The sequence below is a fragment of the Fusarium musae genome, chromosome 1, assembly GCF_019915245.1.
Source record: "Fusarium musae strain F31 chromosome 1, whole genome shotgun sequence".
NCBI lineage: Eukaryota > Fungi > Ascomycota > Sordariomycetes > Hypocreales > Nectriaceae > Fusarium > Fusarium musae.
Genome location: NC_058387.1, coordinates 2,219,045 through 2,245,884, shown reverse-complemented (window position 1 = coordinate 2,245,884; position 26,840 = coordinate 2,219,045). Strand labels below are relative to the sequence as shown.

The 26,840-nt window shown below is 49.4% G+C and overlaps 12 protein-coding genes across 12 annotated transcripts; 9 read left to right on the top strand and 3 right to left on the bottom strand.

The window, feature by feature from the left end:
- Nucleotides 1-780: 780 nt before the first annotated feature.
- Nucleotides 781-1,224, top strand: J7337_000680 (uncharacterized protein; the record flags this gene model as incomplete). The annotated part of the gene is made up of 1 exon (XM_044818428.1): nucleotides 781-1,224. The coding sequence occupies one exon, from the start codon at nucleotides 781-783 to the stop codon at nucleotides 1,222-1,224; it is 444 nt and encodes a 147-aa protein (XP_044686130.1).
- A 521-nt stretch (nucleotides 1,225-1,745) lies between these two features.
- On the bottom strand, nucleotides 1,746-2,527 carry J7337_000679 (uncharacterized protein; the record flags this gene model as incomplete). The annotated part of the gene is made up of 3 exons (XM_044818427.1): nucleotides 1,746-2,012; nucleotides 2,070-2,365; nucleotides 2,422-2,527. 3 exons carry the CDS (start codon nucleotides 2,525-2,527, stop codon nucleotides 1,746-1,748), a joined length of 669 nt encoding a protein of 222 aa, XP_044686129.1.
- A 655-nt stretch (nucleotides 2,528-3,182) lies between these two features.
- NPL4 (nuclear protein localization protein 4) lies at nucleotides 3,183-5,282 on the top strand (the record flags this gene model as incomplete). Its single annotated transcript, XM_044818426.1, has 4 exons — nucleotides 3,183-3,266; nucleotides 3,322-3,446; nucleotides 3,500-4,943; nucleotides 4,995-5,282. 4 exons carry the CDS (start codon nucleotides 3,183-3,185, stop codon nucleotides 5,280-5,282), a joined length of 1,941 nt encoding a protein of 646 aa, XP_044686128.1.
- Nucleotides 5,283-5,986: 704 nt separating this feature from the next.
- ARG4 (argininosuccinate lyase) lies at nucleotides 5,987-9,807 on the bottom strand (the record flags this gene model as incomplete). Its single annotated transcript, XM_044818425.1, has 3 exons — nucleotides 5,987-7,471; nucleotides 7,654-9,335; nucleotides 9,447-9,807. 3 exons carry the CDS (start codon nucleotides 9,805-9,807, stop codon nucleotides 5,987-5,989), a joined length of 3,528 nt encoding a protein of 1,175 aa, XP_044686127.1.
- Nucleotides 9,808-12,216: 2,409 nt separating this feature from the next.
- J7337_000676 (uncharacterized protein) lies at nucleotides 12,217-13,299 on the top strand (the record flags this gene model as incomplete). Its single annotated transcript, XM_044818424.1, has 1 exon — nucleotides 12,217-13,299. One exon carries the CDS (start codon nucleotides 12,217-12,219, stop codon nucleotides 13,297-13,299), a length of 1,083 nt encoding a protein of 360 aa, XP_044686126.1.
- Nucleotides 13,300-14,032: 733 nt separating this feature from the next.
- Nucleotides 14,033-14,443, top strand: J7337_000675 (uncharacterized protein; the record flags this gene model as incomplete). The annotated part of the gene is made up of 2 exons (XM_044818423.1): nucleotides 14,033-14,055; nucleotides 14,170-14,443. 2 exons carry the CDS (start codon nucleotides 14,033-14,035, stop codon nucleotides 14,441-14,443), a joined length of 297 nt encoding a protein of 98 aa, XP_044686125.1.
- A 646-nt stretch (nucleotides 14,444-15,089) lies between these two features.
- J7337_000674 (uncharacterized protein) lies at nucleotides 15,090-15,817 on the bottom strand (the record flags this gene model as incomplete). The annotated part of the gene is made up of 2 exons (XM_044818422.1): nucleotides 15,090-15,539; nucleotides 15,785-15,817. The coding sequence occupies 2 exons, from the start codon at nucleotides 15,815-15,817 to the stop codon at nucleotides 15,090-15,092; spliced, it is 483 nt and encodes a 160-aa protein (XP_044686124.1).
- Nucleotides 15,818-17,890: 2,073 nt separating this feature from the next.
- Nucleotides 17,891-18,564, top strand: J7337_000673 (uncharacterized protein; the record flags this gene model as incomplete). Its single annotated transcript, XM_044818421.1, has 2 exons — nucleotides 17,891-18,139; nucleotides 18,322-18,564. The coding sequence occupies 2 exons, from the start codon at nucleotides 17,891-17,893 to the stop codon at nucleotides 18,562-18,564; spliced, it is 492 nt and encodes a 163-aa protein (XP_044686123.1).
- Nucleotides 18,565-19,369: 805 nt separating this feature from the next.
- On the top strand, nucleotides 19,370-20,402 carry J7337_000672 (uncharacterized protein; the record flags this gene model as incomplete). Its single annotated transcript, XM_044818420.1, has 5 exons — nucleotides 19,370-19,541; nucleotides 19,592-19,684; nucleotides 19,737-19,762; nucleotides 19,806-20,079; nucleotides 20,137-20,402. 5 exons carry the CDS (start codon nucleotides 19,370-19,372, stop codon nucleotides 20,400-20,402), a joined length of 831 nt encoding a protein of 276 aa, XP_044686122.1.
- A 743-nt stretch (nucleotides 20,403-21,145) lies between these two features.
- J7337_000671 (uncharacterized protein) lies at nucleotides 21,146-22,247 on the top strand (the record flags this gene model as incomplete). Its single annotated transcript, XM_044818419.1, has 3 exons — nucleotides 21,146-21,251; nucleotides 21,343-21,868; nucleotides 21,929-22,247. The coding sequence occupies 3 exons, from the start codon at nucleotides 21,146-21,148 to the stop codon at nucleotides 22,245-22,247; spliced, it is 951 nt and encodes a 316-aa protein (XP_044686121.1).
- A 656-nt stretch (nucleotides 22,248-22,903) lies between these two features.
- On the top strand, nucleotides 22,904-23,924 carry J7337_000670 (uncharacterized protein; the record flags this gene model as incomplete). The annotated part of the gene is made up of 3 exons (XM_044818418.1): nucleotides 22,904-23,177; nucleotides 23,250-23,299; nucleotides 23,346-23,924. The coding sequence occupies 3 exons, from the start codon at nucleotides 22,904-22,906 to the stop codon at nucleotides 23,922-23,924; spliced, it is 903 nt and encodes a 300-aa protein (XP_044686120.1).
- A 1,174-nt stretch (nucleotides 23,925-25,098) lies between these two features.
- Nucleotides 25,099-25,596, top strand: J7337_000669 (uncharacterized protein; the record flags this gene model as incomplete). The annotated part of the gene is made up of 1 exon (XM_044818417.1): nucleotides 25,099-25,596. One exon carries the CDS (start codon nucleotides 25,099-25,101, stop codon nucleotides 25,594-25,596), a length of 498 nt encoding a protein of 165 aa, XP_044686119.1.
- Between the last annotated feature and the right edge of the window lie 1,244 nt (nucleotides 25,597-26,840).

The following is a 26,840-nucleotide window of genomic DNA, read 5'->3' as shown; positions in this document are numbered from 1 at the left end:
GGTCACAAAGACCCTTCAACTGGCTGTTCGCGATCTTAGTCTTGCTTTTAGTTCCCAGACCCAAGGACCCAGGACCCAAAAGACCCAAAGGGCGGGGAGAGATCTTGCTTTGGTATCAATCAAGTAAGAAAAGAGAGGTCATGATTGATCTTGTTTCAACTATCCGTAGACAAGTCTTATTATACGCTGGTAGCATGCATCCAATGCACGCATAGGTAGCCTCTTGTCTATTATATATCCCCTCCCACCACCCTTTCTCTCTCTCTCTCCCTCTCTCTGCTCTAGGTACTCTTCTGTCCGTCTCTGTTCCTCTGAATAACCAAAAGCTGGGCCTCCTTCGCAGATCAAGGAATTGACTACGAAACTCAAACAGGAGTCTGTGTTGTCATCAATTCATTCATTCACTCACTCATTCATTCATTCATTCATTCATTCACCGGACTCTACGGAGAAGACCGCTTGGTTTGGTTCGCTTCGCTTGGCTTGTCGATAGCCACCCCGCCAAAGCCAATCCACCATCGCATCACGTATGATCTTGTGATCGTTGATCATAGAGACCAAGACCAAGAATTCTTTTTAATCAGAAGTGAATCTTGCAGAGAATAAGAGATTGGGGCTGTCTTGACCTCTTGACTACTACTACTACTACTACTACCACTACTACAAATACTCGATACATCATTGCCCCCCCCCTCCCAGACACTCAATCTCTTGTCCTTCTTCTCTTCTTCTCCTACTTCTGCCACTCACCATCGTCAACCACTTACAACAACCGCCAGAATGATGCGAGGAGAGATTCCTTCACGGCACCACAGGGCCTTTGGCCAGCGAAGACTCGCAAAGAACCCAAATCTTCAACGAAAGCTCGAACAGATGGCTCTTCCACTTGCACCTCTTGTCCAGCTCACCACAGGCGCTGTCCATCCATCATTTCCCACCACGGTCCTCAACTTTTGGCTCCTCACCGATGAGCAGCTAGAGTCTCTTGCACACTTCTACCACCAGAGGACGCCATCGCCTTGGACAAATCAGTACCCCTGCCCAGTCACCTGGAGGTCCGATCTGCCTCTCGAGGAGAAGCGACGCAAGATGGGCAAGTTTATTGGTCTCAGGGGCTGTGAATCTCCCATCCTTCTCAAGACGGAGGAGGAGATCCTGGCAGAGGCACGAAAGGCGAGACTTGCAGCCGAAGAGGATCTTTGGAGGCGAAAGCACTTTTCCTAATGCATCAAGCAAGCCATCCGAGGCATGCGGTGTTTTAATTATCACCTGTGATTAGTAATGGAGGACAGTCTGCTTTCAGTCTTTGGGGGTATCGGATTTTCAGGTACAGGAGTTTTGCATATCCTTTCTGCGTCGTTTCTGCGTGTTCTCTGCATTCTTGTTTCTTGTTTCTTGTTACTGCATCTTGGGTCGGTCGCATTGCTAGACATGGCCACTAGCCAGCGTGCATCACTGCATTTTCAAGGGAGTAAGGCGAGGTGAAAGAGCCTATACATATATATCAATAGAGAAGAAGCCCATGCTATTATTTTCAAAAACTCGACCCCCCAACGCCGCTGGTGTGGTTTTCCCTCCCTTCTTCCCATACACACCAAGAGTTGTGCGCCTTGCAACAAAGTGACATGTGGTATACTACAGCCAAAAACTTGAAGAGGTAGGTCCGGGACCATGTGTATATACCTATAAAGACACCCCAATCTCATATTCTTTTCTTGCAACCCACACAAGAAATCTCCAGCTGCTTATTTCTTGCCTTTCTTCTTTGAGGGCGTGTCGACCATAACGGCATCCTCCTCGCTAGGAGTCTTGGCCGAAGAGCTCTGCTCAGAGCCGTCGAGCTCCTTCATGAACTCTGACTGGATCTGTCCTCGGCGCTTCTCCCACCACTGCTTCTCTGACTCGGCTTGGGCGAGTATCTCTTCGATTGAGCTGCGCATGGTAGCATTGGCCGTCATTTCGTGGGCGGATTGGAAGATGGACTGGCCCCAGTTTGGAGCGAGAGCGTTGGCCTAGAGTTGTCAATGATGTGTTCATCTCTTGCAGTCACACTACTCCGGCTATCATACCTCTGTGACGACATCTCTGAGCTCCTCCTCCATCTCCTTCTCGGCGCGTTGGAATCGCTGCCATAGATCATCACCCACACTGCCTCGTTGCAGCAGAGAACCACATGCTTGCTTGGCAGACTTGATCTGGATCAGACGACGGATATCCTCGACGGCGCGACGCAAAAGGGCAGCTCGTAGGACGCTTTCGGGTATCTTGGGGCCCTTTTCGGAGCCGTCCTCGAGGTGTAGCAGGGACAGGTAGACGTTGCGCTGGAGGTGAGGGCCGAACCACGGAGCCAAGTTGGCACTCTCGGCTTTGGCATGTTAGCATTTTCTTCAATTTGGCGAGCTGGGTGTGTGGCGTAGTTACCAGCTTTTCTCTTTCGATAGATGGTCGAGAATGTCATGAGTGCGCTGCCGAGGACGAGAACATAGGCAAAGGGCAGGGCAAGGCCCTTCCAATCGATGTTGAACATGATGAGTGATGAAAGTCGCAAAAGTAAAATACGAGATCGTCCGTACTGTAATTAAAAAGAAAACGAGTGTAAAGAAAACAAGTCGAGCCGGCCGTGACTTGGGGTTTTTGGCTTGTATGAGTCGAGTCCCACGTAGACTATGAGGAACTGTTCAATTGGTGGTGGTGTGGCGCAGATCCAACTTTAGGCCAGATTACGCTTCGGCTTCTACGTATCTATGAAGTGGCTTCGTGGAATTGTGGCTGGTGCATATGCTGCCAGGCGAACGGGATGGGCCCTGGATTTGACTGCCGTGCGACGTCACTCGAGCATTAGATAAGCAATCGCAGGCACCGCTAGATGACGCTGTGCTCGAGTTAGCAGAGGTACATTGCTTTCCCGTGAGCCGCCTTAGGTAAGAGACGTACCGAGTCTAGAGCTACCTTACCTACCGCCGCTCAACTTCACTTTCTTCATGCCATTGATTCATTGCGTTTCAGCTCCAACTTCCAGGCTCTTCTTTTTCATTCCCACCCATCTCCCAGCTGTTCTCTTCTTATAGAACCCCCCCTTCTCTACTAACCCGAGAATACTCAACCTCCAAAGGCACCAAAAGAGAGCACTAAACACCCCACCATAGTCTATCATAGCGACAGCTCTTTAGATATCTTGCACCATGTTGCTGCGACTCCGCGGCCCAGACGGCATGGCCCGTCTGAATGTCGAGCCCACAACTACCTTTGGAGACCTGGGAAAGCTGGTCTGTCGTCTCAGAGCCCGCACCGAGCTGTCTGTGCTGACTCTAGTCCTTCTAGCTGCTCGATCAACTACCCAAGACCGTTGATCCCAAATCCATAGCTCTATCGAACGCACCCAACGGAGGAGACTCGAAGCGCCTAGGGGACATCATCAACTTCAAAGTTGGTCAGATTGGCCTCAAGTTGGTCGCCCTCTTGGCCTCTCACGGATCAGCAAAACTAACCCCATACATAGGCACGGCGATCTCATCTTTCTCACCTACCAACATGCCGACGCTGCCAACGGCGACGCACCCGAAATCTCTAACACATCTGCCAGGCTTAACGGAAAACCCGTCCTACCGACCGAAGACCTTCCCATCAACCCCAAACCCGAAAGGATCGCCAGGCCGTGGGAAGTAATCCGCCAATCCGCCTTGGACGACCGGTTAGACCGACTGGATGGCAAGATCCCTCGAGGCATAGATCGCATGTGTCGCCATGGTCCCAAGGGCATGTGTGACTACTGCCAACCCCTCGATCCTTTCAACCCTGGATACCTTGCAGAGAAGAAGATCAAGTACCTGTCCTTCCACTCATACCTACGAAAGATCAATGCTGCGACCAACAAACCCGAGCTAGGCGCTTCATACATTCCTCCCCTAGTTGAGCCCTACTATCGAGTCAGGCATGAGTGCCCTTCTGGCCATCCCCCTTGGCCTGAGGGTATCTGTACCAAGTGCCAGCCCAGTGCCATTACTCTCCAGCCTCAACAGTTCCGAATGGTCGATCATGTCGAGTTCTCTTCGCCTGCCATCATCGACACCTTTATTGACACCTGGCGAAAGACCGGGTCACAACGTCTAGGTTATCTCTACGGAAAATACACCGAGTACACTGAAGTCCCGCTTGGTGTCAAGGCTGTCGTGGAAGCCATCTATGAGCCTCCTCAGGTTGATGAGCTCGATGGTATCACAATGAACGCCTGGGAGTCGCAAAAGGAGGTCGACAGGGTCGCCAAGCAGTGCGGCCTGGAGCCCGTGGGAGTGATCTGGACTGACCTGCTGGATGCTGGCAACGGCGATGGCACAGTGGTTTGCAAACGTCACGCCGACTCCTACTTCTTGTCCTCCCTCGAGATTTGCTTCTCTTCGAGGTTGCAAGCTCAGTACCCCAAACCCTCCAAGTGGAGTGACACAGGCAGCTTTGGTTCGAATTTTGTCACATGTATCATCACCGGTAACGAGCAGGGCGAGATTTCTATCTCCTCCTACCAGATGTCCAACGAGTCTGTGGAAATGGTTCGTGCTGACATTGTTGAGCCGTCAGCTGACCCTAACGTCATGCTTGTACGCGATGAGGAGGAAGACGACGGGTCTGTCAGTCGCACAAGATACATTCCCGAAGTTTTCTACCGCAGGGTCAACGAATACGGCGCCAACGTCCAGGAGAATGCCAAACCATCGTTTCCCGTCGAGTATCTGTTTGTCACACTGACCCACGGTTTCCCCGCGGACCCTAAGCCTATGTTCACTCAGCAAGGCTTCCCTATCGAGAATAGAGAATACGTCGGAGAGAGTCAAGAGCATTCCGCTCTGTCCAAGTTTGTCAAGTCATCACCTGGCCAGAAGCCCACGGGCCAGGAGGTCTCCAACTTTCACCTTCTCTGCTTTATTCACCAGATGGGCGTCCTCTCCAAGGTGCGCTTGTGTTTTGACATGTATGAAGAAAGCTACTGACAGGCTTCATAGGACGAAGAAGCCCTGCTCTGCCGTGTAGCGAGCCAGCACGATCTTGCCGATACATTCCAGCTCCGTTCTACCGAGGGTTGGCAGACCCTCCAGGCCATCCTTCAATCGACTGGTGAGAGAATCCCCAAGCGTCAGCGGGAGGAGGACGGTGCCCCCTCGCCCTCTTCCTCCTCATCCTCTTCTTTTCAAAATTCCATTCGCGACTCGGGAGAACCCCTTGCTAAGCGATTTGCTGCCTTCAGGCTGAACGAGCGCTGGACCAAGTCCGCCAATCCACCGCCGCCCTAGTCAAGAAAGAGGTATTGGGTACAACGGAAGAATAGTAGGAGGGGGGGTCAGATAGAGGTTTAGATGAGACGAGACGTGGAACCCAAAAAGTGGTGAGGCTGGATTCGGTTTTCTTGCTAGATATTTTCTGAACTTCCTTCATGTGGAAGATGATGTTGCATGTATAGCTGGGGCGGCGTTAAGGACAGGTATCGGAGCATATAGGCAATGCTTTCATTGGGGCGGCTTCCTTAACTTATATCAAAAGAATTGCGCATGCTTACATGTGCTTTGACGTGATATTACTAGATGGTGTCCTTTATGTTAGCGCTTCAAGAGTATAAAGAGCGAGGTTGTGATCACAGCCAGGCTAAGAATTTGGGTGAACTTTTTGGGGTAGATCGATCATTCCTGATCATCATGTCCAACGCAATTTGTCAAATCATGATCATGGTGTTAAATCGATTCCAGCCAAGGGGATCGTAACTCGGGAAAATGGTTATCATGGTCTAAAACTTCACAAATACCTCAGTCAGAAGAGACATGTTTGATTTATGATGACTTCACATATATCATCATATTTTATAGTAAGTAAGAAATATCATAAACTTGTCATATTTGTAGAATTGACTACTAATATTATCATAAAGGTTTATCACACACACACACATTCGAATAACTCCCAGATCCACCCCTTTTCCAATCACAAAAACGCCAGTTATAATTTACAGGGGCTTTCCACCGATGAAGTCGGACCATCGGCGGACCTCAGCGGGGATACCTTCGGGGCGGGGCAGCTTCTCGCTCATGCACTGAGCAAAGAGGATAGCGGTTTGAGGCTCCATGAACAGGGGGACGCCGAAATCGACGGCATTTCGGCGCATAACATAGTCGACGTCCAGCGTGGTCTTGCCTCGGGCCTGAGCCAGGTTGAAGCATCCGCGGATGTCGTACTTCTTGAAAACCTCACGGAGGGCACGCTTGTCCTCCTTGGGAAATTCAATAACCTCAACCTCAACCTTGGTCTTGGACTTGGTCTCGATGAACTCCTTGACCTCGGGGCTAGCGGCGTACAGCTTGTAGCCGAGAGGGGCAACATAGTCGACGACCTGGGTGAGCCATGGCTTGGAGACGTTTCCGCCAAAGAGAAGACCCTCACCAGGCTCAGGCATGCGGAAGTTCATGGTGGACTGGAGAGAGGTCCAGTAGGCCTCGACGAGATCCTTACCGAAGCAAGCAATCTCACCAGTGGAAGCCATCTCGACACCGAGGAAAGGGTCGGCACCAGCGAGACGGGTCCAGGAGAACTGAGGAACCTTGGTAGCAACATAGTCGCGCTTCTCAGCCATGGGGTCAGACTTGGCAGGAACCTGCTTGCCGACAAGGGCCTTGGTAGCAATATCGATGAAGTTGGTTCCGAGGACCTTGCTGACGAAGGGGAAAGATCGAGAGGCACGAAGGTTGCACTCAATGACCTTGAGAAGGGGTTCGCCACCCTCAGGGTTCTCGGCCTTGATGATTTGCATGTTGAAGGGGCCGCTGATCTTCCAGGCTGCGGCGACCTTAACAGCAATCTCCTTGACACGCTCCATAGTGTTGCTATCGAGGTTGGCAGGGGGGAGAACCAGAGTAGCGTCACCGGAGTGAACACCGGCTTGCTCAACGTGCTCGGAAACAGCATGGATGATGAGCTCACCGTTGGCGGAGACACCATCGACATCGATCTCTTGGGCACCCTCAATGAACTTGGTGATGACAACAGGGTGGTCGGGAGAGACATTGCTGGCAGCCTCGAGCTTGTCCTTGAGATCTTCCGGGCTTGAGATCACAGTCATGGCAGCGCCGGACAGGACATAACTAGGACGGACGAGAACGGGATAGCCAACCTCCTCGGCAAACTGCTCAGCAGCCTTGACAGACGTAAGCTCCTTCCAGGCAGGCTGGTCGACACCAATGCTGTCGAGGATCTCAGAGAACTTCTGGCGATCCTCGGCCTTGTCAATATCCCTGGGGTCGGTTCCAAGGACATTGGCTCCGCCAGTCTCCTGGAGCTTGAGGGCAATGTTCTGGGGAAGCTGGCCACCGACAGACACAACGACACCCTTGGAATTCTCAAGCTCGTAGATATCCATGACACGCTCGTAGCTCAACTCTTCGAAATACAGCTTATCAGCCGAATCGAAGTCTGTGCTCATCGTCTCGGGGTTATACTATCATCAAATATTAGCCCAAGTCCTTTAAAATGACTGTAGAAATTGTGAGGAGATTTAGGATGAGGTTTGAAGAGGGCCGTTTCGAAGTGGGGCCGTTTTCGGCGAAGTGGGGCCGTGATCACGAACACCACATAAGGAAGGAATGCCTGATTGGGACGGAAGGGAGAATATAAACTTACGTTGATCATGATGGTCTTCTCGCCCATCTGCTGGAGAGCCTGAGTGGCGCTAACAGCACACCAATCGAACTCGACGGAGCTACCAATTCGGTAAACACCGCTACCAAGGACAATAGTACCGTTGTCCTCGAAAGTGACGTCGTGAGTAGAGCCGTTGTAGGTGGTGTAGAGGTAGTTGGTGTTGGCGGGGAACTCGGCGGCCAGGGTGTCGATCTTCTTGACCCAGGGTCGGATGCCGAAGCTGAGACGGTAGGCTCGGACCTCGTCCTCGGTGCTCTTGACGGCCATCGCGATCTGTCGGTCAGAGAAACCCATCTTCTTGGCCTTGAGGACTTGATCTTTCTTCAGGTTCTGAAGACCACCAGCCTGCTCAAGCTCACGGGTACAGTCGACGATGTTCTGCAGCTTATGGAGGAACCACTTGTCAATCTTGGTCAGCTCGTGGACCTTGTCAACGGAGTAGTTCTCATGAAGCATGGCCTGGCCAACAGCGAGCCATCGACGGTCGGTAGGGTTCTGGAGCTCGAAGTCGAGGTCCTCGAACTTGTCACCCTGGAAGCCAACAAACCGGGGGTCAACCTGACGAATGGCCTTCTGGAAAGACTCCTCAAAGGTTCGGCCGATAGCCATGACCTCACCAACAGACTTCATAGCACTGCCAATGTCGCGCTTGACGTGCTGGAATTTGGAGAGATCCCATCGGGGAATCTTGGTGACGATGTAGTCGAGGGAAGGCTCAAAGTTGGCAGTGGTGGTCTTGGTGACAGCGTTGGGGAGCTCGGGAAGGGTGTGCCCAAGACCGATCTTCGCAGCAGTGTACGCAAGAGGATATCCGGTAGCCTTGGAGGCCAGAGCAGAGGATCGGGAAAGACGGGCATTGACCTCAATGACACGGTAGTCGAGACCATCAGGCTGGAGAGCGTACTGGACGTTACACTCGCCAACAACACCGAGATGTCGGACAATCTTGATGGCGGCGCTTCGAAGCATGTGATACTCCTCGTCGCTCAGGGTCTGACTAGGCGCAACTACAATGGAGTCACCAGTGTGGATGCCAAGAGGATCGAAGTTCTCCATGTTGCACACAGTGATACAGTTGTTGTTGGCGTCACGAACGACCTCGTATTCGACTTCCTTCCAGCCCTTGAGCGACTTCTCGACAAGGATCTGAGGAGAGAGGGTAAGGGATCGAGCGGCCATGTTACGGAGCTCCTCCTCGTTGTTGGCGAAACCGGAACCCAGACCACCTAGAGCATAGGCGGCACGGACAATGATGGGGTATCCGACGGTCTCGGCGGCCTCGAGAGCCTCCTCAACCGTGCCGACAGCAATCGACTTGGCAATGGGGATGTTAATCTCGTCCAGAGCCCTGGCGAAGAGGTCACGATCCTCGCTCAGTTCCAGAGTTCGGACACTGGTACCGAGGACCTTGACGCCATACTTTTCAAAGAGGCCGAGTCGCTGCATCTCAACGCCTAGGTTGAGAGCAGTCTGACCACCGAAAGACAGGAAGATGCCATCGGGCTTCTCCTTCTCGATGACATAGGAGACATACTCGGGGGTAACGGGGAGGTAGTAGACCTCGTCAGCCAGACTGTGGTTGGTCTGGATGGTAGCGATGTTGGGGTTGATGAGGACAGAAGCGACGCCGGCTTCCTTGAGGGCCTTGAGAGCCTGAGCACCTATATTTCGAGTGTGTTAATTTCGAATGTTAAAAAATGAGTTTTGGTAGTGAGTCGCAAGTTTGTCGGTGAGATGTGCGTCACTGCATGCATAATATTGGGTATGCTAACCTGAGTAGTCGAACTCTCCGGCCTGTCCAATGGCAAGACCACCACTTCCAATGACAAGAACCTTCTTGACATCGACGGTCTGGTGAGGCTTGATAACTCCACTGTCGAGGTAGGCCTTGGGGTTGGGTGCATCCTGTACAGCGGCGGAGCTGTAGGCGCGCATAACCTTGAGGGTGCCCAGGCGCTTCGAGTTGGCAGGGCGGGCAGAGGCGATTGAGACTCGGCATGATGCAGATGCCGAGAGAGGGCTCACGGAGGAGAATGAGCGAGAGGGCAAAGCTCGCGGGACCCTGCGTCCGTGACGGAGCAGGGCCGGAGCTCGACCAGCGAGAGTGGTTGCCAGGTTGAAGTTGAGAGGCATTGCAGCGGATAATTTGCACGTATCAATGCGTAAGTTGAACCGTCCCGCTGGCGAGGTTGCCCTTCTGTATCCCGAATCAAGCGTCTAGGATATGTCGATGTATGGGAAGGACACAAGAGACTGTGGCTCTGTTGGAACTGGGTTCTAGAGGAGGGGGGGAGGGGGGATAAGTAGGGCGGCCCGTCGTGAAGAAAAATGGCGGTACGGCTGATAAGATAAGAAGAGGCTCCGAAAATTATTCTCTGGTTTTGGTGTGTGACTGTACAGAAAGTTGTGCTGGACGGACGGGACGACTGGGCTGTGACGCAGCTCAGCGCAGGCCCAGGAACAGCTAACAAAAAGTAGCTCCATACCACTCCAATAGTGGATAGATACCTCCGATTGCTACTGTATCTACAGTCTCTAGAGACTAAAGGGAACCTGCCCCAACATTTCGGCCGTAAATGAGAAAATTTACCAAGATTCGATAGAGATCGTCCCTCACTAGTGTCTTGTTCAAGGGTCTTTCGTGGAGAATCCAAGGCATGAGTTCTGTGACACCCGACTTTGATGCATGCTGTTGTCCCGTTTTGCCCCTGACAATCAGGACTTTTCTTATCAATTTCTGTGTATCTTGTTGAGTATATCCCATTGACTGTACCTGCCGCCAGATACCGAGCATCACCTCACACACAGCTTATCGTCCTTGCTGAGCTCCCCAGATCAAGCCAAGCTAAGCTTATGGGTCCGGTTACGGCGACCCTTCAGGTATGTGTACATACAAAGAAACAGACAAGGGCACAGCAGAGCAACGGTTGTAAGCAGCAAGGAAAATGATTCTACTGGTGCTCACAGACGTCTGGAAGAGGTGTCAAGTTCTTTCTGACCCATTGAAAAAAAGTAAAACAGCCAATGCGGTGTAGTATTCTCCCAGGCTAATGATGAAATGCCCCGACATCGCCGTCCACTTTGGTAGCATCGGCGGAATCAGCGGAGATATGTACCGCTTTTACCGCCGCTACTCTGCGCTTTGGCGGTGATGGGGCCGCTGGCGGAGTTTAGTTGAGTCATGCGGGGTTCCGAATTTCATCGACTGCCGAGTAGTGAGTCCGATATACGGTTGTGAATTACCAAGTGTAGGTCCTTCTACACTCAAAATTTACAGCAATGGCACCTGATTAGTACATAATGTGTGTCGATATTGAGCATGGGGACATGAGAGGTGCATTTAGGCTTCACAAGAGCTAGGTAAGGTAGGTACGGGAACACGCACCGAACCCACAGGATCCACTCAGAATGCGATACTCTGATAGACACTGCACAACTCGATCGTCAAAAAGGGCATCGAGACTGGCAGAAAAATGCCGGGATCCCGAATCCATCGTAGTAGACAACGTCGTGCTTTACCCAACAAGACAAAATGTCATCTTATCAATTTCTATCATAGGTATGCAACTAAGGTAGGTATCATGGGCTTACCCTATATCATTCACTCACTAACATGCTATTGGCCAATTTCAACGCACGCTGCAAACTGACCTCAGCAAATCGACAATGGAAAATGATTCAATATTTAAAAATAAGGGACGCGACGGAATCTCTCTTGTAATAACTAAGAGTGCCACAATTTCATAACAATAAACTTGACTTTACTTGCGGGCGACAGAGTACCCATAGTGTTCGTTACAAAAGCTCAAATCTGTAAGTAGCAAACTCTGCTAATCGAGTAGAAAATTATCACCAGGATGACAGAAAAGCGAGCAAAGGAGGACCACATGGGCTATGAAGCTAGGCTGCAGATATCTTACAAGTGTTGTTATCTGATTTGAGACACGAATCGGTTTCTGGCATTTTCTTGTCCAACAATATGGCCTACTTGAGATACTGAGTTACGATACATCGAAGTTCTCTCTATATGATCTGTCACTCGTACTAAATAGAGAAATCAGAAGTATCTACTGAGCGAGAAAATATATACTGGAAGTAGTCACAATAAGCGCATTGGGGACAGCTAATACAAAAGAGTATGCTTGGATATTACCACTACCAGCCAATCTCGACATAACTCAACTTCAAAGAATGTTCTTCCAAATGCTTCCTAAGTAACGCCGACACAGTTTCAATGCATCCAATAGTGAAGACACTGGCAAACTTAGGCGTGCACCAAGAACATTAAACCAAGATCGGCATACGCAATAAGTGGACAAGATGGATCAGACAAACTTTTTGATTCTATAACTTGGTTTCCGCGCCTATGGTTCGGAATCACACAAGCTTTGTTGACGTGATATGAGATGATAAAGGTCAACTTTATTCCAAGTCTTGGAGTCATATACAAGTAAACTGCGCTGCTTTGCTTTAGAAAACCGGTTGTTTCTTCTCTTGCAACGAACCATACCCAGCCCATACAACACCCACGCGCTGACCAGAATGGAATTCAATATCATCATAGTGCTGATCTCGTTCCTTATCGGAGCTGCCTTCGCTTCACCATTGGCGAAACGTAACAGAACTGAAGGACTGAGCGAAAGGCTCAAAGGCACCGACTTCTCTCGCCCTAAGCCTGTTGATTGTTATAGAAATGATCCCAGGTTTGCTCTTGGACCTGGTCTGTTTGCAGCTCCAGCGATCAGAAACAGCTCATTTGTGGCTAGGCGCATCATACAAAAGAGACCAGATACAGGAGAATACGAGTCGAAGTTTTACCATATTTGCCAGTCTGGCAACAAGACCGAACAGGAGTATAAGCTCCCAAAACCTGACGACAGCATAGACGTCTCGCTTGACAAGATGGAATATTCTGAGCATGAGAAGACGACCTTGGCCGAGGTGCTTCTCGAAAGCCTCAACAAAAACCTGGAAGAGTCCGTGAAAGAAAACCACACCGGTCATACTCCAATTATCGAAAACCCCAAGATGATGCCATACGTGTGGCATGACTCCCTTAAGTTACACATCAAAGAAGATAAAGACGAGGACAACGACAACGAGGAAGAAGACAGCCAGAGTGAGAGCGACAGCGACAGCGACGACGAAGAAGATGCAAAAAAAGGATTTAAGAAAGCATTCAGAATGATAAAGAAGCGAGACGACGAGAAGGAGGAGGAGGAGAAGAAGAAGAAGAAGAAGAAGAAGAAGAAGAAGAAGCCATATCTATGGCCTGAACACAACAGACCAAAGATCTCCAAGGATGGGAAGTTCAGTTACTTGTACTCCAGCGAGGGAAAGCAATATGCTGTTGCAACTCCCCAGCATCTTGCCAATGAGGTCAGCAAATGTATACAATTATACGGCAACTTATACGTGCACGATGCTGATATGCGAACCCTACAGACTGATCGCCACGAGAAGGCCCAGCAAGACAAGGACCAGAAGTTGGAAATTATTCAACACGAGCTTCAGAAGGAAATGGACGCAAAACTACAGCAGGAGCACAGTAGATTGAAGCACGAGAACGAGATGAAGTTCAATGCGTCAAAGCCCGAAAAGGACGAACAAATTGCTCGTATCTAGTTGTTCTAATCAACTAACTATAGGTTGGGAGTTAGCACGGCGAATATACCCGTATTCTATTGACATAGAAGGCTATTCATGTTGATTTCGTCCCTAAGGTAGTTCAGTTTCATATTCTCAACAGAACACAGGAGAGATTTCACCAACGTCCCGTCATATCATTGAAGCGACTGATCCCTTTCAAATGCACAGTGATGACTCTAACAAAGGAGTTAGCTGAAAACAAAAACGAACACACACACACACACACACACACACACACGATGCCTCTCGCAGATTCACACTGTAGCTTTTATAATTACGCCTGAACAAAGGAGATGTCCGCCTGACACTTGCCGACAAGATTATCCAGGGACAAGTATAATATAAGCCAATGCCTCCATCGTCACAAGATAACCGACAAAAGTAGTACTTCACTCCTGATCTATACATTAACTTAGGAACAGCATCATTAACATGTGCCAGCAGATCTTCACCTTCAAATGTCATCACATGAGGTATATGCCAGTCCCTTGCCAAAAGATCAAGGATAGACAGAAGCAGTTTCTTCGACTCATTCTAGACTGGCTGTGCCCGGTCAGGCCTTGCAAACGTAAGATAGAAGGCCAACAACGTCCAGACCACCCTTGTGATACTTGCTTGGCCTGGTGATTCACAGCAAGAGAACGGTCTGAGCGTAAACCCCTGGAAATCATCAACAGATCCGAGAGAACATCTTGAACGAGCATTCAAGATGGATCATTCAGGCAACTCCAGGTTAGTGACCGACCGGGCACGTCCAAATCAACGACGCCCGTGCCCACAAAAGCACCGTGAAGCTCACGGTGGACCAACCCTGCAGCATAGTCGCGCGACTAATTGCCTGCGCAGGGCTGGCCTCGGCCTAGAATCCCAGGGGCTAAGCGAGGCTGGTGTCCCTCGAAAGCTTCGACGTGCGGCTCCTCTCTCCTCGGAGCCTCCACAAGGCCAAGATGTTGATCGAGGTGGTGACGCTATTACGACTCTTATCCAACGGGAGGAAGAACATACCCGCATACGTCTAGGCCATGTGCGAGAATACCAGGTCCATGTTCACCATCCTGTCGAACGACTCAAGTCGATAGAGATACAGTTTTGTCATGTTGATGACGAATATGAGCTCTAAATTCGGCATAGAGCAAACCTGCCTTCATCAGCAGACCAGTACACACTGCATTGGCCTCGAGGATGACATCGTGGAAAGGATCAGATAGCAATATAACATTTCTCCCCGGATGAATATACTATCAATAACACCTATTGATAACTGATACGAATATATTGAAGAATTTACTACATGCTTGATGTTAACTGTTATTTAATCGCAAATGAAACAACTCCGTACACTCCATATGATGCTGAGGCGGTTACCTGGACCGATTCACCCTCCGACCCTCTCCTTGTATTTTACGTGCCGATTTCATATGAGTCTCAGGACAACCTAACGGTCGTGTAAGCAAGCGAATCTGCTCTCAAGAGCATAAAGTGCGCGAGTAAACAAAAGGGGTGAGATCACCAATGCCACCTTCATCTCCGCGGCGGCGGAAAGAATACTGTCGCATTCCGTGCAATGAGGCCCAATGACGATAGATTGGGTGCTCGCTATTGATCATCGATTGTTGGTATCTGAAATGCAAGTTGGGACACGCCAAAGCGTGGTTTGTCTCGATGTTGAGGTTGGTTCTACAACACAGTACCCGGAGCATTGGTCGTCTGAAGGACCATCTTATATGCTCAAGATCAGGGAAGTAGATCAGGTTGAGATGATTGCTCTATTGGGCCTTGCCGTTCTTTGACTTGAACTTCTCGATCTCGACCTGGACTTTCTTGTTGACACGAGATCGGAGCTCTGGTCGGTATCCGAACTTGAAGAGTATCTCAAGCCACACGAACATAGGGGCAAGGAAGATAGCCTGGATGAGGTTGTCGAGCAAAGCAGGGGCACGCCCTTCATATTTACCATGACCAATAAACTGGAAGATCCAGCAGACAACATGGATAGCTAGAGCACCCTGAAAGGTTGTGTCAGGGTTTTGCTGATGGAGGTAGTTGCAAAGTGCTGCACCCCCCATGCAGAAAAGAGCCAGAAGGAAGCCCGCAAAGGGCTCTAGGAGCAGATAGAGCAAGGAATAAAGGCTGGCACCAATGACACCAAGGTTGAGATCCAGATAAGGGGGAGTGATCCAAGATGGTGTAGGAATGAGAGTGCCGGTGTATGTGGCCTGAAGAAATGTCAGATGGAGTTCTAGTGAGAAGGCAGATGCAGAGCAACGCAACGCGCATAAGCCGGCGAAGACATAATGAGACGAACCATACAAAACCCCGATAAGAGGATGAGGGGGACGCAAACCATGTGGATGGCGACATTAACCGAGTTATGGTGGTAAGCACCATACTACCGCACATTAGTATGATTTTCGACACATGATAAATACATAGGTAGGTAGCGTATCGAAATGTGACTTACAAAGGTGAGGTGCTGTTCAAGATCCAGAGACATGATGAGTAAGGGCCCCCTCAACAGAGACGATATGAGAGTTGTAGCAGACTGAGGGTGAAAGAGTGAGGAGACAAGAAGCCTAGGTAGGTATCAAGTTGCTTTGAATCTGATGATTTGACGAGGGATGAACTCGGCTTGACGTGGTCCGTGAGCTGCTGGTCTATGCAGTTTGACGATTTCTGAAGCTACAGTTGTGGATCTGAGTCCAAAAAAGAAGAGATTGAGGGCGACCGAATGGAAGTTTGCGGGAAGAAAGGATGCTTTGTTGTGATGGATGAATGATCAAGATGATTAAAACTTGGGTAGGTGTACCAAGTAGGTAGGTACCTTGGTAGTAGTTAAGGTGATTGATTGATTGTGTGTTACCTCGAGGTATCACAGTCCGAGACGGGATGACCCCCTTCCCATGGAGAGAATTCGTTTGATGCAGGAGGTGCGTCCGTCAAATCAGACGGGCTGCAAAGGCTTGAAAAGGCAGGATCCCGCAGTAATAAAGAATGAGTGGAAGAAAACAAGGCGAACCAAGAAATAAAAGATTGGCAAAGGCCGTAGGCAACGCGGCGGGTGTGGTAGTTATGGCTCGGCAGGCACAGTACGGTAAAAAGAGAGTGAGTGAGTGGCTTTCTACAGTGATGAGTTGTTCGTTTTCATGTGCTTTCCATTTTTGCGAGCCTGTGTCCACTGGCTGCTAACTACCTTACCACTTCTGATCCTCAACTCCCCTACCTAACCTTAGAAAGACCCGCTTGAATGCACCGCCGCAGCTGCTCGGGGTGGGTCCCAACTCCGTATGTACGTACAGTAACTTCCATTTTGGAGCTCCTTTCTTTCACCCCTTGCCCCATGTCCACTATGCCTTTCAAGTTCCAGCATATCTTATGCTTGCCTCTCCTTGACTCGGGTGATTGCGCCTTCCATCAAACAGAAGCCAGTCAATGCCGGCAAGGAATAGACGAAGTCTCATTGCATTGGTCCGAAACTCATCGCCCTTGTTTATTCCCCAGGTTTTAGAATTTTGGTGCCGATTAATATCTCAAGAGGAGGACGGAGGACAAGGTTCGGAGAGGCTTCCATTCGCTTCCCTCGAATCGTACCACATCCCATCCGGGTTTTGTTCTGTCTGGAAGACTCCGGTTGTGAGACGTAGAAGCCGCGGCCGAAACCTCCACTCAAGACCTCGTGTATGCCTCTGAGTGATAACCATTCCACCTGATGGGCCATGGTCTGCTGGAGTATTGCTCTTTGGCAGATATTCTTCTTTTCAAGTACCTTACCTCCTCCGCCGGTCTGTATTGAAGCTTTCATCAATGGAAACTCTCAGCCAGCCAAGTTGACACTAGGTGTTTTGTGAGCGTATGATAGGAGGGGCCAGCCATCTTTCGTTCGAAGCAGCACCTACTTACTGTTACCTACAAAGGAATGAATAAACTTCAAAATGCCTCTTCATACTAAAGTTTCGGATTGAGTACGTATCCGAACATGATATTCTCTAGAATCCCATGTCGTTGAGGTTCAGGTGTGACAAGGCAGCAGCTATGGCTCAGACGCCACACCTGTGGCTGAGTGGTCAACGAACTTTGATTGGACAGGTCTTCTAGCAGCGCATGGGCCAGTTCAGCCTCGTCGATTTCATTGTCCAAACTTCCACCTCACCTGGCAGTCTTTCACCCAAGGAACAAACAACCTCCCTCTGCGCTCGCATCAAGAAGGTCAGCAGTCATATTTTGACTTGACACGTCAGGGCCTCTCTCTTAATATATTGTTTCCTCTCATCTCTCTTCAGCGAGCGATCCGCAACTCCTCGGCGCGTTTCATTTCTAAGTCCACGCCAAGCTGTCACTACGTCTTGTTCCTTTTCGTACGCGCTTTCGCCCGGTGCCCTCCCTCGATTGATCGCAGAACTCTACGAAGCGGTAGTTATTAGCTTAATCTCTCGCTTGATCGAATACACACCCGTTTTCGTGCTCTAGTCAGCCTTCGAACGTATTGCGATATCGCAACTTGACAGCCAACCGAAACCGCCCATTCGCTCACCATCGATATCTTCGCTTCTCCCCGAAATCGCTTTTCACCATGTTTTTTCTTTATAATTTGGAACGCAAGGTCACCTTGCACCCTTCTTTCATGGGGCGCAACATGCACGACCTCGTGACCGCGAAGCTCTTGAAGGATGTTGAAGGCACATGCGCTGGCAGCTACTTCATCATTTCCATCATGGACGCTTTCGAAATATCTGAAGGACGAATCCTCCCCGGTCTTGGTATGGCTGAATTCACTGTCGGATATCGTGCCGTAGTATGGCGGCCATTCAAAGGCGAGACGGTAAGGCCTTCACTGCCGAGGATTAATGACCTAGGAGTCTGACTTCAGTCAGGTCGATGCAGTTGTGCACTCTATAAACCCACAAGGTTTCTTCGCCCATGCAGGACCTCTGCAGCTGTTTGTTTCAGCCCATGTATGTCATCACATAACTGTGATGTAGTGTTTTCTAACCCTTACTATAGCTGATTCCTAGTGATGTGAAATATGACCCCAATGCGACGCCACCTCAGTTCACAAACAACGAGGATACCTCTATTGAGCCCCAAACCCACGTTCGCGTCAAAATCATAGGAACTCGAACAGAGGTTGGAGAAATGTGGGCTATCGGTAGCATCAAGGAGGATTACTTGGGGTATGCTGACGGCTGGACAATATATTTGCCTTTCTTTGCTAACGGTGATCTCAGATGCCTCCAAGCTTCTTAAGTTGGGCGTGGTATTGGACGGAGTGGGAACCAAGAAAACCAAAGCCCTCAAACAATTAGGCGATTCTACAACAGCAGCCAGCCCTTCTATTACTGGAAGCAGGAGCGAAAGCAACTCAAACGAAAATCTATCAATCATCACCCTAGGGAGGAGACAAACCAGCTGAATTGACGACAATAGAGCCCGCAGCAGGTGAGTCGGGTCAACGCGCCGAACAGTGACTGTTCTGGGGCACGTACAATCTATTGGTATAGAAGGTGGTCAAGATTTAACGTTGACCGGAAAATTGAACACAATGGATACAGTTTGCTATAAGGAAAATGAATTCTTGTTTCTGTCAGATTTAGACAGCGAACAATAGACAATTACACGCAAGTTTGTAGTTTGCAAATAAGACAATAAAAGCAAAGATACCCGATAACGCTCCAAGTTATATGCGCCCTATGAGTGAAGCCACCCGCCCTACAACAATAAGTCTCTTTGGCAGCCAATTGCAAGTGGTAGAGATAGGCGTCGGCTTCCTGAAGCAGCTTGATTCCCCCCCACGAGACCCCGCAATTGAGAAGCTCCCCGCTGAGGAGCTGGGGACGGGGAACGGGGGCCTCCGGGGAAATGTCTGATATTTGTCGTATAAATTGGGTTCTCGGAGGGTACTTCCCCAGGAATATTGGCTTTCTGCACTATCTATGACCATTATACGAGGGGAAAACGAGACAACATGAGTAGAGTATGGACTTCAGCAACCCTCCGGTTACGACCGGCCTTGACGCCCAACACGTTACAGCCAAGGGTCGTAACCAGAAACATGTCTGGATTGTCTGCTATGCAGGCATCTAATAGATTACGGACAGCTCTTCTGGAGGGAAAGAAGGCATTTGGCGCTTGGCAGATGCTTCCCGGCGCAAACGTATCGCGGGTATTGGCAAGGTCAGGAGTTGACTGGGTCTTGGTAGACTGCGAGCATGGGAACTTGGACGGTAAGTTGGACCTATAATGGGATGGTTGAATATAGGCCTAACATATCCAGATGGTGCCATGCACGATGCCGTTCCTGCAATTGCGGCTTTAGGGGTTTCGCCCATTGTGAGATTGCCCGACATGCAAGGATGGATGGTAAAGCGTAAGGCTGCAGAGACATCTATGCTTCGGAACTCGGCGTTGACATTTCTCAGGTGCACTCGACAGTGGAGCTCATGGTGTAAGTTGCCGTCTCTCTGAAGCTATGCCATGTTGCTCACTAGAAAAAGATTGTTGTGCCTTTGCTGAGAACGCCTGAAGAAGCGAGACAACTCCTGCAATCTGCCAAGTTTCCGCCTCTAGGCCGTCGAGGTTTCGGATCACCAATTGCCCCAGAGCGATTCCACCCTGAGCCAAGTTTCTCGGAGTATCTTCAGCAGGCAAATGATTCTCTCTTGACCATTGTTCAGATTGAGACCAAGGAGGCACTTGAGTCTATCGACGAGATTGCTGCTGTCGATGGCATCGATGTGTTATTCATTGGACCGTTCGATCTTGGTACGTCTTCCAGAAATTACTAAGTTGGCCCAAAGGAAAAGTAGTAATTGGCAACAGGAAACGCCCTCGGCCATCCTATTATCGAAGGAGTCATGGCCACGGAACTGAAAGACGCCATTGCCAAGATCCTTGCTGCGGGTCAGAAAGCAGGCAAGAAGACAGGCGTGTATTGCACGGGGGGCGAGCAGGCAAAGATATACGCGGATCAGGGGTTTGACATGATGAATGTGGTAACCGATTATACATCCTTGGGACTGGTAGCCAAAGAGCAGCTCAGCTTCGCTGACGGAAGCTTGGCACCAACCAGAGGAAAGGGGTATTGATGCGTGCCGCAATGAGAGGTTAGCTTTTCTCTGCTTTGTCCATTTGAGCTTCGACTTGCTCGGCAGTGAATCTGTGCATCAATTTGATTGCTTTGCCCACTTTGCTTGGCTCCTCTTCAGGCGCGGATGCTTTACTGATGTGAATCTGCGTCATGTGGATGTTAGCAAGAATTGAAGTGTCTTTAGGTGAGTATTTATGCTGACCACTGGGACATCAAAGTCATATATGTCTCTCCATTGCTTTGACTCAGGCTTCGGGAGATCAACATTAACCTCTGTATAGTCAAAGGGTCTCTTATCCCAAACATCTGACAGTACGTGCTTAGCCTGGGTGCAGAGACCACAAGTTTCCCGAGTGAAGAAGGTAATTCTTGTCGAAAAGAGAAGACGACGAGTAGCAAACATGGTGAAGAGATTGGAAGAGTCTCGTGGAAGAGTCTCAATGGCTCGGTATATAAAGGCAATGCCGTCTTGAAAATGGCCTGAGATTAAGTTAGATGAGACGCATGCAACCCCGTCCAACTGCACGAGCAAATCAGATGTGACCCCGCATCGAAATAGGAAAGCGGTGAGAATATAGCTCTGTTTGCAGCATCGTCATCGCCTCCACGGCAGAGCTTGAATTCTAGAAGCTCCCACCCCACCAAAGTCCGAGTCAAATATTCCTTTCTCTTCCTTCTTAGACAATCACTAAACTGTCAATTCTTCTTGTGGAGTGCAGGCCTTATACTAATACTCGCGAGATGTCTCAAAAATGTGTCCATCAAGGTTGCGGGAAACAGTTTACCGATCCAGATGAGAAGTGCGAGTACCATCCTGGTCCGCCCGTTTTCCACGAGGGGCAGAAAGGTAGGCTGATCTGGCAGAACAGATGCTGTTTTATTAACCTGCCATTGTGCATTGCATTGCATATGGTAGCATACTAACTAACTTTGAAAAGGATGGAAATGCTGCAAGCCTCGTGTCTTGACCTTTGACGAGTTTATGGATATTCCCCCTTGTACGACTGGCACACACTCAACCACCGACAAGCCGCCTCAGCTTGAGGAGAAACCCCAGCAGGATGATGCCGCACTCGCCCAGAAGATTGATGTTCTGAACGCCGCCACTCCGTCTCGCGCACCGATTCCAACTGCCCAGCACGCTCCTACGCCACCTCCACCTGCTCCCGAGTCGGAAGATGACGACCCCAGTCTTGAGATTGCGGATGGTGTTGGCTGTAAGAGAAGGGCGTGCGGCGCAACATACAAGAGGGGTAGCTCAAGAGATGATGAGGAGTGTGTTCACCATCCAGGAGTACCAATTTTCCACGAGGGGAGTAAGGGATACTCCTGTTGCAAGAGACGAGTGTTGGAGTTTGATCAATTCATGAAAATCGAGGGGTGCAAGACAAAGAATAGACACTTGTTTATCGGCAGTGGTAAGAAGGATGGCGCCAACAGTGAGGAGGCCGTCTCCAACGTCAGGTGAGATCACGAAACAAAACCGCGGTCAAATGCTATGATTGTTTGTGCTAACAGTTTTAGGCATGACTTTTACCAGACCCCAGTCAATGTTATTGCATCCTTCTTCTTGAAGAAGATCGACAAGAGCACAGCCAAGATTGAGTTGCAGCCGAAGCAACTTAACCTGGACCTTACAACAACCGACTCGCCTCCTAAGCGCTATACCGCCGAAGTCCCTCTCTATGCATCGATCGACCCGGAGAAATCATCGTATAGAGTGCTCGGCACGAAGCTAGAATTCGTCCTCGCCAAATCTGATGGCACCTCGTGGCCAGTGTTGCGAGGAGACGAGGCCCTGACAGGCGAGATTCTTCAGGTTGGCCGTGCTGGAAGGGCTTGATGGGAGACGTGAGTTATGAGAAGACATGAGAATGAGCATAATATGGAGTTTATGTGATCGATATGGCGTTGATGAGAATTTAGACGAGACGAGACGAGACGTCGTGTCTCGCAAAGGTGTTGAGAATTAAGAATGGACTAGCGATAGCGAGGTAGAGACAGACCATGGAGCATCAGTATGAATTGAGATTAACATCCATAACAAAAACTTGTTACACAAGTGTTCTTTCGAGTTGATCTAAGATGATCATTTCCTTTTCCACATGGATACCAGCTTCGCTCGAATCTTTGTCCTTTTTGCGTTGACTTTGTCAAAGGCTGGCCACTCGAGTTTGCAAACGACACAACTGAGCAAGTGACCCAACCGTTGCTCGAAGTGACTGCTCCGTTACTTAGTTACGTTTTAATACCGAGAAATCCTCCAGAAACCCTGCATTGTGGTGTTTCATCATGGGTCAGGAATGATGGCGGTGGAACCAATATGGAGGATAATGCTGACTAGTTTACTTTAGATTTGCCAGAACCAACAACCACATCACCTCACGTCTTCCCACTGTAGCTTTAAAATATGTTCTGATTCCTCGTATCGAGGCCCTTTTTGGGTTCCATCCCTATTATTTCTTCTTGTTAAGCGCTCATCTGTCGTGGTAAGCAACCATGAGGTATTCATTACTGGCCTGTCTTGTCAGTGCAGCTCATGCCTCAACACTACAACTGCGAGAGAATGCTGCACAAATAGCTCGGAATGTTTCGGGTTTCACGACTTACGATGTTTTGAACTACACCAAAGCTGATTCTGACGATGACTGGGAATTGGAAGTTCCTCTTCGCATACTCTGTGTCGGAGACTCTATAACAGAGGGTTGGGGAAGTGATGCAGATGGCGGCGATGGGAATGGTTACAGGCTTTCTCTCGCGAAGCACCTGTCACGTAAGTTGCTTCTTGATTATCTAGTGTAATCTTGATAGACGGGTACACTAACATTGACCCGAGGAGAAAAAGTTGTCTTTGCGGGTACAAGACGCAAGGGTTCTATGGAGGACAATTATTATGTGAGACCAGCCATTGAACGACGATACTACGCTTATACGTATATAGGCGGCCTGGTCTGGCAAGACAATTCAGTATATAAGCGAGCACATCACAGAGTCGTTGGAACAGAGACCTAATCTTGTCCTCCTACACGCTGGAACGAATGACATGGATTTACGACCGTCGATCTCCAAAGAAGGAAATGACCCCAAAGATGCTGCAACTCGTCTCGGCGACCTCATTGACAAGATTGTTAGGTACTGCCCGGACGCAGTAGTCCTCGTCGCGATACCTTTGGCATCCTGTGACACTGAGAAACCCAAGATGCCTATTTACAGAGCCCTGATTCCTGGACTTGTACGACAGCGACGGAAGGATGGCAATCATGTTATTGCCGTGGATTTCAGCACATTTGATCTGGGCGAGTTGAGAGACTGCTTGCATCCTACAAATGAAGGCTATAGCATCATGGGGGACTATTGGTATGACTTTATAACACAGGTGCCAAAGGGATGGATCAAGGAGCCTTTTGGCGATGACCCAAAGCGAGAAGAGAATGGGGTTGGAAGACGAGTCCTGCCAGACAGGATATCTATTTTGGGTATTGGCTTGTACTGGGGCGTGTACCATATGTGTTGGGTATAGAAATTTGGTTTCCGTATAAACTAGAAATTTTACACATAGATTACGTTTGATAGAGTTGCTAGATGACTGCGAACCAGTTTGCGTTAGGCTGTCAAGACATGGAATATTGAGGTTGACTAAGCTGAGAGTTTGACTTGCAACAAGTCAAAACATGTGAATGAATAATAGACTGGATAGGTAGCCAACATCACAATTACATCAGAAATCATCAGAAGAGCGCGCTCTTCGAGCACATTCCTGCTGAATCAAATACCCCAATTGTAAAGGCCGGTTTCATCCACAATTGGGCTGGCTGAAAAGAAAGATCCCGCCCAACCTGGCGAATACAAATGCAGGGTCCCTGATAAGACGGGATACAGTCCCCAGGGGTTACAAATGTGCATTTCCGCGATTTAAATAGGTATTTTTTGCCACAATAGAATTAAAGAAGACTAATAAGAGATAATTATTCTTATATATAGATAGAGATAATACTGGAGTGATTAGCATAGATTGGCCACTGAGAATGACTAATCTAAGTACCTGTAATAACATTTGTAACCCCTGGGGACTGTACTTGACCCGTGGCCGTGGGAATGAGAGGCATTGGATGATCGATAAGTTGAACGATCCCGTTCTCCCCCACATTAAATCAGCAAATTCCGATACGTAAACAGGCAACGCAAGACGGCTTCTGACTGGTTGCTCTCGATTTAACCATCAGCACACCCTACTGTCGCTCATCGCACGTGCTTGGCGCCTAGATCTCAAATGCACTGTATCAACCCGCATTTAGCGACCTTACACCACAGTTTAATTGTTTTTAGCGGTCTTCCAGGCGTCCTTGGCGAAGCTCTAGGGGGGGTTGGTGGTGCGGACTGATAAGACAGGTCCATTTGAGTGATAGTGATATCGGGCGGCAGCCGATAGATAACAGCCCTGATGTGGTTTTCTCATGATGCCTTATCAAAGACGTCTCAGGCACACAAACAAGCTTAACCTGATGGCTGAGGTGTGCTGCCCGTCCGGCCGATGACGGGATGGGTGCTATAAGTTGTCGCCATGCCCTGGAGCCACGCTGACGCCTGAACGGCTGTCTTTTATGTCAGACTCGACGTTATAAACTCTACTCTACTCTACTGTCAACTCAAACTCCCTGCACGCATCATAGACTCCTGTCTTCTTATCAGTAACCATGTCCGCTGAAGTCTCCCACGGTCGCGGCGGCGCAGGCAACTTCAAGCCTGATGATACCGAGTATGTCGACGGCGAGGTTGTTCGAACTGGCGTTGTTGGAAGCCACGGTGATGGCGCGTACAGTTCTGGTCGTGGAGGCAAGTCATTCCTAGCATTGTACCATTTCCGCAATGTCCTGATGTTGCATTTACACAACAACACACGATCAGCTGTCACAGAGCTCAGACAAGTCGCTAATACAACTTCATCAGGTGCTGGTAACATCGCTGACATAGGCACACCCGCCACCGAGCGCAAGGATGTGGACATCATCCCCGAGACTGCTGTCCGACCAAGCCAAGATGGCCGAGACTACCATACCGGTCGTGGAGGTGCTGGCAACGCGCAGACCGCAGGTTCTGAGAAGGAGTCCGAGGAGCACGAGAAGCCTGCGTTCAAGACCCCTGTTGGCCTTGCTGACAAGCTCAAGTCCAAGATCTTCGGCAACAAGAAGTAGACTCCTGCTGGGTTGTCTTTGATAAGTCTCGAATTGCGACTTGATCTTGAGGAGGCGGGGATTATCGTTCTCAGGTTGCGTTATTGTTGATATTGGTTATTGTGGAAATACCCCTGATGCCATACTGTTCTTCTGAATAATTTGAATTCCATCGTGCCGCTTGCTTTATCGCGCAATGCGCAAACATCCATGTGGGATAATACCTGACAACCCAGTGTAGATGGGTGGTTGGTGACATGAATAAATGTAACCCACCCCCAGCTTTCTGATGTTTCTGTGTCTGACCTGCATTCCTTGCTCCAAATAAAGATCTGACAGCTGCTGGTAACACTTTTGTTGAAGATTGGGTCAACTCACTGAGAAGTACGGAGTAAGCACAGAAGAACATGCAAGAATGTACCATATAGCACACGCATGTGCGAAACCCTACTCCAAGTTGGGCTGCCATGACGTTATTCCACTTATCAAGGATCATCCTCGATAGTCTTCCATTAACCCCATGCTCCACTTCCCCTCATTTCTAGCTTCTTTCGATGGGCATTTTGGGAATGAAATGAGTCGACAAACTAGCAACTTAGCAAGCTCAGAGATCACTCGGGCAGCGGAGTGCCCGTGTCTCCGCTAAAAAGAGCAAAACGAGCTGGAAAGAGAAACATGATATTCCAGGATTGGCTCTCTGACCTGTGGACTCTGGAGTCCCAAGCCCCAAGCTAAACCAATTTGGCGTCCAACAAACCCATCTCTGATCTAAGAAGAAACTAGAAGTCTGCAAGCACCTTGTTAGTGCTTGAATGGCCCTTAAAAGACCCTGATAAGGACCTGAATAGTTCATGGATCGTCACAGATAGCCTTGATTAAGCCGGCTTGCAGCGATCCTATCCAATAGTGACCCAAACATGGCGAATAGGCATCGTGATACCCCGTCGTGATTATGGTCTCGTTAGTCCTCTTTCGCATGGGAGGGGCGCATAAGTTGATGGGATGAACAAGATGTGACGGTGATGGCCGCGGCCCTTGGCTTCTGGGTGCCAGCCATGTTTTAAGAATACGACGATGCGCAGTTCACTCTATAACTATGAGTCTTTTCTTGTTACCCTGTTCTCTTCTCATCGCTGTATAATCGATCGACAAAACCGTGACTGTCGGCGTCCACGTATCCATTGTCTTTCAACGCTTGCTGGCAGAGTACATGGCGCACTTCACGACTTATCGAGAGCAGAAGCCTCTCTTTACTAATCCAAAAC